Genomic DNA, 11,934 nt, shown 5'->3' with positions numbered 1-11,934 from the left:
GCTTACCCCCCGAACCCCATTGTTGTATGCATTCAAAGTAACGATTTACAGAAACAAGGCAAGGCATTTGTCATGATGTCAGGTACAAAGGAATAGGTGTTACTCTTACTACTATTAATGTATTACATTTTAATTTCTTTGGGGAGAAATACATGCTTTCATTCTTTGAGGTGTTCCAGTTTCTCCATCCCAGCAGAAATAAAAGTCGTGATAGTACAGCTAATCCAGATATAGGATGATAAACGTTTGAGGAACAGTTGAAAAGTTCCCTTATACTATACTCCAAAATATTGTAATTGAAAGAAAGGTTACATTTAAATAGGTGTTAAGACTTAACTGCACCTGAGAGGACTTACTTGTAGAGGACAAGGAAAATACCACATACTTTGGAAAGAGAAGGAGCCAAGTTCAAACCCAATTCCAACCACTCATAAGCAGGATGTTCTGGGTGAGTCTTTGGGTCTTATGAAATGGATAGTCATGGGAGAACTAAGTGAATTGATGGATGCTGGAGCTTGGCCTGTTCCTTGGCATCAAGGAGACCCAGTACAAATGACTGTTCATATTGTATAAAGCCCCTAATGAAAAGATCAGTTCACTAATGGGAGCTACACTGAGGAGGCAGAAAGGTCCTGAGGAGGTGGGCCTGTGACCCCAGGAATTTGTGGGCAACTGTTAGCAGATGGCCAAGTGGGCTCTCCCCAGGACTCAGTCAGCCTTACCTTCCCCAGTGGTGGATCTCAAATCTGTCTCCTGCGTTTGGCCGAGGGCTGTTCCATCAGTACCTTTTCTTTCTGGGCAGACCTACAGGGATGGAAGACTCTCATCAAATCAAAATTTAAATGAATTTAAAGGCAGCCCTGACCTAAGAACTTGACCCCATCTACTATATAGCCTTGAATCTGATGTGAATGTCTCAAGCCAAGGAATTCTTTCATGTAAAAAAAAAATTGGGTTTAAATCTAACCCATCTAAATTTTCTGTAGCTCTATAATTTGGGGGCAAATGACTTTTTTTCTTTATGGTGATTAAATAGCACTTATCCAGGTGTGAAGATTAGAGGAGAAGATGGTCTGTCTGCCACCCATGGTCACCTAGTAAACATTCGGTAAGTGGAAAACACTCACAGCTAGTGCCAAGTGTGTGTAGAAGCATGAGAAATGGAACCACATCTCGGCTGGCCCACATCCCAGATTTGATCATTTGCTGTTGTGTGTGACCCTGAAGCAAGGGAATTATATAAGCTTCACTTTCTCTACCCGTACAGTGAGGTTGTTCAAAAGAATCTATTTAAAGTTGCATAGGTGTTAAACCAGACAAGGAATGTGGGGATTTCAGCCTGGTGCTTGATAAAGAGCAAGCCAACTCTTATTATAATCATATAAAAATGGCTGGTCTCAAGGAAACCTAGTACACAGTTTCCTTATGACCTGCCTTCCAGGGACACAATGATTGCCTACAAGTAGGATGGAGGCCAGAAGCCCATCCCTTCATCCTTCCTTCTTCTCTCAATCCCTCCCTTCATCTGTGCCTCACATCCAACCACCCAAATACATGTGTCTTTCCATCTCTTCAGGCATCCATCTTCATCCAGTTTGCCTTCCTACCTCAACCACATATTCCTCCCTCCCAACATCCACCATCATTGCAATAAATATGTAAGAAGAGCCTCTCCTATGCCAGGCACCCTGTCAGGCCCCGAATATTCATTCCATGAAGACACTTACTGGCTCACAGGGTTCCTCACTGAAACCACAGAGGTGGACCTCACAGCGCAGGTGAAGTACGTGTGGCAATTCCGTAAGCAAGAACAATTGAAATGCAAATTGGCTTTTCCAGCACACCCCATTCTTCACTATATAGATATAATTATCGTCTGGATTAGGGCAGCTGTGAGAGAGACAGGAAAAAAGCTGTAACTCTTAAAACAACAGAAAAGTTAAACGGCCCCTAGGTTCCCTCCATCGTGACAACATGGACTTTCTCTAGTTCTCTGTTTCCTTCAAGATGTATCTATCCATAAGGCTTAAGTCACAGTACATTCAGTGTCTTGTCTGCAAAGTGACACAGTAACATTCATCTCATAGGACTGGTGTGAGCACTTGAGAAGATATTGTCTATGACTGAACAAGTGTTTGATACAACAGCTAAAATCAGTGCTACATTTTCTACAACATTATTACTAGTGTTTGCAAAACGATCAATAGATATGTTTCCCTTTTTTGTCAGTTAATGAATTTTAATATTTTTTCTGAGATTTGTTCTGCCCTTTTTATGTTGACCAGTGTTAACATCTAATAGTTCAAAATTTCCTAGTTAATTTCCTATATTTGGATAATAAACCTAATAACAAAATAATTAATAATGGAGTATGGAATAGGTGTCTTTTGTTTACTCTTAGCAGCTTTTTTTTTTTGTCTTAGTACTAAAGTCTAAAATCTCAGGTGCAGATACCTGATACAGTGAATATGGTTATCATGAGAGATATTTCCACAAGATGTAAGCCAATTTACATGGCTCCCAAGCATGAAAGAAATGAACATTTCTCCCTAAACCTTGTTGAAGCTGAAGGATAATCCCACATTTTCCTGTTACCTGTCTTTAATCAAGGGGTAATCCACAGGGTAAATGTCTGCAGTTGCGTAGCAGTTCCTCAACACCGTCTTAAAGTGGCCTCTGTCTCCTTCTTTCAACTTGGCCTTCACATAGACAATGGAGTCAACTGGCAGCTCAATGACATCGTCTTCAATAGGTTTTTTGAAGTCCTCATCATAGAAGCCCATCACGACATTGAACTTTCCTTCCCCAGACACACTGATGATCCAGGGACTGAGACAAGGAAAACCAGAGTAGGAACATTAAGCTTTGACCAGAGAGGATATCATTGATCAAGTCCTGTATTTGTACAAGGTTATGAAGGCAAAAGCACAATTCTGCTCCCTCGCTGAACTGTCATTCATTTGTACATTCACTGGCTTCTCACCATTAGGCTTGACAGACAGGAGAGTCACCCCACGTGAAAGCTCTGTCATACAAGCAACTATGGTTAGTGCATGCCTCTGTATCGTCTAATAGAAAGTAGGATTAGGGACCAGTTCTGTAGCTTAACAATCTACATCACCAGATCTATTTCCTCCACCCCACAATCTTAACAAGAGAATTAGAGTGGGTGTTATGGTGTAGTGGGTATGCACCTGCTAGACTGGAGTCCCGTGAATGTGCTGGTTTGTGCCTCAGTTGCTACGCTTCTAATCCGGTTCCCTGCTAATGCCCTGGGAAAAGCAGCAGAGGAAGGTCCAAGTGCTTGGGTTGCTGTCACCCACACAGGGGATCCAGATGAAGCTCCTGGCTCCTGGCTTTGGCCTGGCCCAGTGTTGGCTGTTGTATCCATCTGAGGAGTGAACCGGTGGAAAGAAGAACTCTTTGTTGGAGTCTTTCCCTCTGTTCCTTCGGAAGTCTGACTTTCAAGATAAACAAACAAACAAACAAAGAGATAAATATCTCACCTGATTTTTTAGAAACCATGGCTCCTTACACAATACAGTCTTAAACCACTGAATCAGAACACTCATAGTACTTTGGGTCCCACCACTCTGTGAGCCCAGCGATAATGAAGGAGTGAGAAGTCAATCCAGATTTCTGGGTTCCTGACACCCCAGAAGTCCTCCAGCAAGTCTAAAGATGCTGAGGGACTGCTTACGTGGGGCACCACTCTAAGTGTAGAGGTACAGGGAACAAAACGAAAGCACCTGCCCAGGTCACATCCCACCCAAAGGGTTCCATTTCTGTTTCTGGAGGTTGTGTTTTTTATGTAATCAGAGGTGATCTTGGCCTAAATCCCTTGTCTGCCCTCACCATCCCCACTGCATTTTCTTCCTCCCCAAACTCCCCTATGTTTTTTCTGCTTTGATCTTTCCCATTTGTAAGCAATTATCAACACAATTAGTTATGCAATACCTTTCTTTCTCAGGATGAATAAACTTGTCCTGTATTTGTATTCCCTAATATACATGCACTATCTCATGTCACTTCATTTCTCTGTAGATATTATGATTAATATTCACACCAAAAGTAATATGTGTGCATGGCTCATGCTGAAAAACCATTGCCTAAAAATCAATGAATGCCTGTGGAATGAATGATGGAATGAATAGAAGCACCCAGAGGTGTTGGTAGCATCATACAGGCATCATAAGCTATGCTTGAAGTACATGTGATAAATATCAAGATTATGGACCAAGGGCAAGGATCACAGCATACCTTACAAGGGGCTTCAGTACATTTGGTGGGCTGACTTCATAGTCCAGTGGGTAAGTACAATCGAAGTTGACTTGAAGCAATATACTTTCAGTTTCCGTGCTCTTGAAGGTGATGGTGTCTTTGTACACTGCATCATTCTTAGGCATACAAACAAAACCACATGCATCATACACACCTGTATGTGAATGCTTGTCAATTCAGAGCTGTCGGATTCCAGAGTGAATGCTATTACCTTTGTAGGCCCCTGCCTTCTGATCTCAGGGAAATAAAGGAGTCTCCTCCCTGTGTCACTAACACTTTGTGAAAAGGAGAATGAGGACCCCAGAATTGATGGTGGAACTACAAATGACTGGCCCTTTGAAAGAGGCAAGAATTGTCACGCTCACTCCTTGAGCATCTCTCACATATCACCCCTAATTACAATCATCATAACTATAAAATGCATTTATTATACTTGAGTGGGAGATCTGCTCTAAGCTTTCACATGACCCAACCCTGGAGACTGAGGGAGGCTGTGACTTGCCCAAGATCTCAGCACAATTATGATGAATCCCACAAGCTCAACTCCCCACCCCTGATAGCAGAGGAGTGAAGACCACTCACCTTAGTGGTATCAGGATAGTCGAAGGAATCAAAAGGGATAATCACATTCCTTGAGTAAGTGTCACTTCCTGGCTCAATATCAACAGCTTTTCCATTTGTGAGTGAACCAATGAGCTCCTCTATTTCCAGACCACCCAGTAAACACGTGTCAATCGTCAGTGTGATCTCAGAGGCGCCACACTGCAGTATAGGTTGCAGACTCTGGATTTCTGCAAAAACAAGAAGGTAAGTAGAGTGATTCGGGGTCTAGAAAAAATAAGCAGACCCCATATTCCCTGGCCTTTGGCAAAGCCAGAATGCCCACTATGGGGCTAGGAGGACAAGAAGGGGCCTGGGATTCAAATGCAATTCACACTTAGGCTAGCAATAAGGGAGGGTATTAGAGAAGTGCCTGGTCCAAGATTTCCAAACATCCTATTTTCAGGTTTTGCTGATTTCCCTATCTAGTTCTTCTGGGCCTTGGGCTCCTTGAGGGAGCTCCTCATGCCTCCCAGACCAGAATCAAAGGCAGATATGCACTAGTTTGTGAAGCCCACATATCTGATCTGCTTCAGAGCCATTTAGCACTCAGTCTCAGTTCATGAGTCTCAAAACTGACAAGATTCTCACCCTTTTAAGCCTAACATTCTAATGGGAGAGACAGATAATAAACAACTAGCAATGCAATTGCTATTGTATTTACAAATACAATATTGAGCATGTACTTATCAATCAGGTTTTCCATGTACTAGGCACAATCAATACAAAATTTAATGAATCACAGACTTGATCTTGTATAACCATCAACATAGTAATAGTATATTAAAATTTAACAGGATGAAGTTGCTGATGGAAGTATGTTCCAGAGGCAGTCATTTGAAGCAGCATTTAAGATACCACTTGGGACACCCACACTCCATATTGGAATGCTTAGGTTCAGCTCCCAGCTCCACTTTCCATTCTAATTTCCTGCTAGTGGTTCACACTGGGAGGAAGCAGGTAGTGTCTCCAGTAGTTGGTTTCCTGCCACCCATATGGAAGACTCAGATATTCTGAGTTCCAGATTCCTGAATTCAACCTCAGCCAGTCTTGGCTGTTGTGGGCATTTGGAAAGTGAATTTAAAACATGGATCATCTCTCTCTCTCTCTCTCTCTCTCTCTCTCTGTTTTTCTTTTCTTTCTTTTTACCTTCCTCCCTTTCTCCCCCCTCTTCTCTCCCTTGCTTTCTTTCTCTCTTTTGAATGTTTCAGGTGAGAGAAGGGTATGATAGGGAGCCAGGAGTTTTGCAGGTGAATGAAGTCAATGAGGACATTCTAGACAGAGAACAGCAAAGGCCAAAGTGTGGAAATGGAAGAGAGGGTGATGAGTTCACAGACGTGCAATGCTCCAAAGTACAGGAACTCAAATCCCACCCAGCACTTCCACTCTATTGTCCACACCACAACCAAACCTCCCAAGGGAGCCATGCTCCGTCTCATCCCTGTTCTTGGAATGCTATACTTCCACGGGGACTGAGAGAGTACTCAGAGGAAAGCACATTTGTACCAAAGGCAAGAGTTAAAGGGCCCTCACTAAAGTCCACTGGTGGAGAAGAATCTCAGTGGGAGGCTCATCCACATCCCACCCAGGGCTTCAGTCTCACCCATCGCTAACTCCTCTTTGGGACATTACACTCATCATTCCTTCAGCCTGACCAGTTGGACTGCTCTGATCTTCCCACAACTGCCCAGAATGACAACTGTTGTTAAAATTATTATCTAACCTTCATGTTACACGTGGGGATATGGAGTCTCAGAGGAAGTAGATGACTTGGCCCAGGAGTCCAGACATCACCCCAACACAGAGACTCTGTCTCTGGTCGCTACCTAGTCCTGATCTCCTTATTTCCCACGCCTTCTGTTTTGCCCACTGTGGGTGGCAACCACAAGCCTTGTAAGCCACGCACCAGAGTCGTTGTACTTCTTCCTGCAACGGCAGCTCCACTCCTTATTTCGATAGCTGCATCTCTCCACAGAACGGCATTCTGGATACCTGCACATTATCGCTGTGCTGTTGCGATCTAGGGGATGGGGCATAGAGGAAGAGAATCTCATGCAGTATGAGATGGACCCAAGCCCCACTAACACCCAGGTCCAGGACACTGGAAACTTGCCAAGGTTGTGTGACATATTATGGAAGAATCAAGCCTCAAATTCAGACTTTCTGACTCCCAATCCAGCTAAGAGCCCAGAGCTGTTGTCTAAACCCTCATTACAGGCAGGATACTGTTCTAGATACTTTCCATGTGTTAGCTTCTTGAGTTCTTATAGTAATAAATGAGTCAGGACAGCACAGTGCTTCAGTCCAAGTGTTCTGGGGCTAGAGGGCCTGAGTTCAAATTGCAGCTCTTCTGTCTTCCAGCTTTGTGATACTGGGGTATAGTACCCATCTCATGGAGCTGGTGGCAGGATTAAAGGAGTTAATGCATTAAAGGTGCACTGTGAGTGATATGCCAGCTTAGACTCTTAGAAAAATGGAGGCTGAGAGGTAAAAGAATGATCTGCAAAGAATGGAGGTCTGAACAAATATGGGGTCGCAACAGTATGCTACATACATGAATAGACTGGGAGATTTTACCTTTGAATCTGAATTTCTGACTTCATTAAAAGGGTGAAAGACCACTCTTGGACTACATCCTCAGCAGTCAGTGGTGGGTGGGGACTGTGTCCAGGTTGTCCTTGTGTGATCTACTCTTCACCTGTTCCTCTGTACTACTTCCTGGGCAACTTACAGCTGCCTCTGGGCCTTGTGATGCTCACCTGTGCAGTATCTCAGGTTGCAATTAGTGGTGGGCTCCAGCTGGTACACATAGAAAAGATCTGGATCATCTGGATATCTTGAATAATCCAAGCAGGCCTTCACCTCCGCTTCGTACTCCCAGAAACAGCAGTTCTCAACCCAGTGAGCACAGACAGTGCGGCTGACAATGCCTTCCCCCAATTTGGGGTGAGCCCCGTTTAGCCACAAGGGAGCATCTGTATGGCATTTAAACATGGGGATACATTCCTCTAACAATGTTATTCCTCCATCACTCTGAAAGCGGTACCAGCCACTCAAGTGGTCATCACATGCCTCGATTCTTTCTTTGCTGTTCGTGCCCCTGGATGGTTCATCCAGTTCAGTGTAATTCTCACAGGGGTCGAAGCAGTCATCAGCCTCTGGGGTGTCAGGATCTCCACATGACAACTCCTGCACATGGGAAATGGCTGCACGAGGGATTCTGTCACCTGGAGAAGCAGTAGAGCAGGATTAGGGCCCCTGAGCAACACTCCAGCCTCCAGAATTTCCATCCTCTTCCACACTCCACTTAGGATACGCCAGGAATCCTAGCTTACAATCCATTAATTATCATCAACACTCACTGTCAAGGGGCCAGGTTGATCAGTGAGGATGTTAAGTGACATCGTATAGGCATTGAGGATGCCTACACACAACTCCCCCCGCCCTGCCTGGAGTTGGAAAGGATTTCTTTGTGCTTCCCTGTTTCACCAATATTTGTCTTTTCTCATTCTAAATATAACACAGGCTTCATGGGAGAAAAAAGCACCTAAACATCAGGTAGAAATGAGCATTGTCACAGAGCTGTTTTCAGCAGCATATACTAAAATGAAAGCTTACTTGCACCCTGTCTCATTTTCAGAAATCATCAGAAATTTGTAGAGGCTTTAGAATCTTCCTATGCCTAGACTGAACACTACCCTACTTTAAAGACCACACGTTTTAATATTTTCAGGGACTAAGATGGATAAAGCAGAGAAATGAGGAAGGAAGACCACAGGCTGGGATAAAGTCTAGCTTTGCACCTGCTGGCCAGCAGGTGATTTCAAACTCACTTATAAAATGCCCTCCATGAGCTACTAGTTTCCCAAAAGCTCATTTCCATATACTGGATCAGGTTGTTTCAACATACACCTGTATCTTTTTGTCTTATTACTTACTTAAAAATGCTTTCCTCAACAATTCCCTTCACAGAATGAATAATTTCCTCAAAAGGAATGATATTATTAATAACATAGACACAATTCATTACTAATATTTTTAACATGAATAATATATAGCCACTAAAATGTTTGAAGACTTTGCCTGGTACTCCTTGAGTTATCCTGGATTATACATGTCTCATTTGGGAAACAAAGCCTAAAAGGGTTGTTACTGGTTAAAGAAAATGCAAGTGCCGCACCAATCCCAAGTTAGTTCTCTTTAGTTCCAGTTGTTGAATAGTGAAAGTGCCTGAATAACCAAATAGTTCCTAGGATATCATTGTTACTACACAGGCCAGGGAGGCTTTTGGGGAAAAGATTTGCAAGAGTTGCTCATGCATGCATTAATTTTAAGGAAGGGAAGGGCTTCATTTGAGATTCAACACCTTGTGTTTTCTCATCAGAGGCCATTAACTCCAGTTCCCATCGCTTTTTGCATGTTGATCTTGGGCCTTTCTCCAAGATACCAAGCTGCCCAATTCACATGTCTTTGGGTGAGACCATGAGTTCTCACCCTCCCACTTTTACAGATGAGCAAACTGACAGAGAGAAGGTAGCTGCCAAAAACAGGTTGCTGGGAGATTGATGCCATCAACTTCTCCAACCTAGGCTCTCTGGTCTTCCCCAGAAAGACATAGGAAGTTAGGCTTAGTGTCCCTGCTACCCATCCAGGGAATTGCCAATCTGGTTCTTTGAGACACTGGGACTCCATTCCCTTCCTTTTCACGTTCCCCCTCATGTTGTCTCCAGGTCTTTGCTTTAGACCCACCCAGTTCCCTTACTGACTGTCTGTGTACCTCCCTGGCCACTTTCCCAGTTCTCACTGTGCATCTGAGATCCCAAGTGAACAGAGTACTCACTGTGCTGTGATGTAGAGGCCAGGGTCAGAATGCAGGAGGTCAAGGCCAGCCACAGGAGGCCAGAGCCCGCCATCCTTTCTCTAAGGTGTGTTGTGCAGGTCTGCAGGGTGCAGACTCTCCATGCAGCTGCAGCAAAGGAAAAGAATGACTTCGGTAAATTCAGAACAACAAAGATGCTCATTGATGGGTCCCAACTAAAACAGGAACACACTACAGCATCTACAATACAACTCAGCTGTAGGAGACTCCTTATACACTTTATCATTCTTTTCCACACGTTATCTTATTTAAGACTCTGAGTCAACCTACATGGAAAGTATTATTTCCCCCATTTTACAAGTAAGGAAATTGAGACTCCAAAAGACAATCATGCAAAAAAAATATTTAATTATCCCCTTATATGTGCAAGGAATGTGCTAGAAGGTAAATTTCATGCTAATAGCCATAGCCCCATGGTCTCAGAAACAGATTGTTGGCTTCCTTTACTAGGAGTACTTGAAAAAGCTCATATTTAAAAAAAAGAAATTAGAAGATGAGTTTACTCTGGTACAAAGCAAATTTGAAATTCACTTACAGTTTCTTTCACGATACTCATTTTCCATGAAAATGTTGAAGATCCATCCTACTATTTCTGAGAGGATATGACTTGTTGAAATGGAATGGGATGATAGAAGTAAAAGGGGAATGAAGTTGAAAGCAGGAAAACTAGACAGGATTAGAGTTGGTGGGTCATGTGGAATGTTCTAGAAGGTGTTCAGGTGAAGGTGGAGGTTGTTTGGAGATTGGAGGAAGGGAGAGGGCTGCAGTGTCATTTCTAGTTCTATGCATCAGATTCTGCTAAGAGCCCCTGCAGTGTCCTTTACCCAGGCAGATTCCCATGAGGGTAGGATCCCATCGGGTTGAGTCCCATGGCCCTTGCTCTAGACCCAGATTCTGATACACAAGGAGTGCTCACTAAACAGTAAAAGGCCCAACAGAAATTTTGTGAAAAAAACAGTAAAAGATCCAATGCATAAGTTTTAAAAAGCCTGCTGGTAGTATTTATAATTCCAGCAAACTCTTCCCCTAAAAGGACAAATCCATGAAGCAGTTCTTATTAAAAGTTTCTGGAAGACTCCAATTGCAGATAGAAGGTCTATTTCAAGAAAGGATATGCTGAGTTTGTTGTGAGAGAACAGAGAGAGGTGTGTGCCCAAGACTGGAAACTCTTAGAGATGAGTCCAAGGACGGCCCTTGTTCCTGGTGGCAGGGGTGAGGGTGGCATCTCTTGGACAGGAGCATCCAACAGGTGGTTGGGGCCATGGCTGAGTTGAACATAGAGTGCCTTCTCCAGTACCTGATGACAGTCAGGGTCCACATTCCTTGCTGGGTTCACAGGTTTCCAAATGCAATCAATACTAATAAAGTCCAGGGGATCAAGAGCAGGAAGCCCAAGGATTAGCAGAAAGTTTGCCAGGGCTTGGAGTAGGACTCACCTCTGAGAACAAGGCAGTTTTCCTTCTCTGGCCAGCCATGGGAAGGCAGCCTGCTGTGGGCTGTCTTTTATTGCGATTTCTCACCCATGTGGCTCTCCATGATTGGTGCTGAGGTATGATTGCAGTTAATCTGCCAGGCATCCACAGGGTTTGTTGAGTAGAGGTGAGATAAGTGATTTACCACAAGGGATGGCGAAAGGGCCCTTTGCCCTACCTGCACCTGATGTAACCCTTCCAGCAATCTCATCTTCATGCAAATGCTTCTCTGTACACCACGGCAATACGCACTGAAAGCAATGGGCATTGTTGAGTGCTTTGCAGACACTACTCCTCACATGTAATCCGCACAATAAACCAATGAAGCCATATTTATTACCAGAAAGCAAACACTAATCAAAAGGAAGCTTAATACTCCAAGGAAAGTGGAGAGAAATTAAACATACACTTGTTTGCACAATGGATTTGCATTGTACCTGTGTTCTTAGCTAATCACCGTTGAGCACTTACACTCTGGATTCATCAATGTGGGGCCCACAAAAGCAGAGATACAGAATCTATCCAATTTCAGACACTGAGTGTGGAGGAGCTGGGAATGGCTGCATTGGTGATGGAATGGCAATGTACAAACAAACTTTCTTCCAAATCTGTTGACAGGAGAGCTACCCTAGAGACTGGAAGATACGGAACCGTGAGGAGGATATGGAAGCTCTTGGACTTGTACACTCTAGTTCGGGCTTT

At 43.7% G+C, this 11,934-nt stretch overlaps 1 protein-coding gene across 1 annotated transcript; it reads right to left on the bottom strand.

Annotated features, from left to right (window-relative positions):
• Positions 1–740: 740 nt before the first annotated feature.
• Positions 741–9,794, bottom strand: LOC131483284 (pancreatic secretory granule membrane major glycoprotein GP2-like). The gene is made up of 7 exons (XM_058681087.1): positions 9,722–9,794; positions 7,641–8,108; positions 6,788–6,901; positions 4,864–5,072; positions 4,261–4,397; positions 2,596–2,829; positions 741–804 (listed from the first exon to the last, which is right to left on the bottom strand). Exons 1-7 carry the CDS (start codon positions 9,792–9,794, stop codon positions 741–743), a joined length of 1,299 nt encoding a protein of 432 aa, XP_058537070.1.
• Between the last annotated feature and the right edge of the window lie 2,140 nt (positions 9,795–11,934).

Source organism: Ochotona princeps, chromosome 24 (genome assembly GCF_030435755.1).
Source record: "Ochotona princeps isolate mOchPri1 chromosome 24, mOchPri1.hap1, whole genome shotgun sequence".
Lineage (NCBI taxonomy): Eukaryota > Metazoa > Chordata > Mammalia > Lagomorpha > Ochotonidae > Ochotona > Ochotona princeps.
Note: the sequence above shows the minus strand (reverse complement) of the source record. Positions and strands in the feature narration are given on the sequence as shown.

What these genes read in the sequence shown, in the direction of transcription:
- LOC131483284 (XM_058681087.1), bottom strand. Translation starts at nt 9,794, where the DNA reads ATGGCGGGCTCTGGCCTCCTGTGGCTGGCCTTGACCTCCTGCATTCTG. An exon ending in ACTATCCTGATACCACTAAG is followed by an intron (nt 4,398 to 4,863) that starts GTGAGTGGTCTT and finishes TGTATGCCTAAG; the next exon opens with AATGATGCAGTGTACAAAGA. An exon ending in GTACTGAAGCCCCTTGTAAG is followed by an intron (nt 2,830 to 4,260) that starts GTATGCTGTGAT and finishes TCCTTGTCTCAG; the next exon opens with TCCCTGGATCATCAGTGTGT.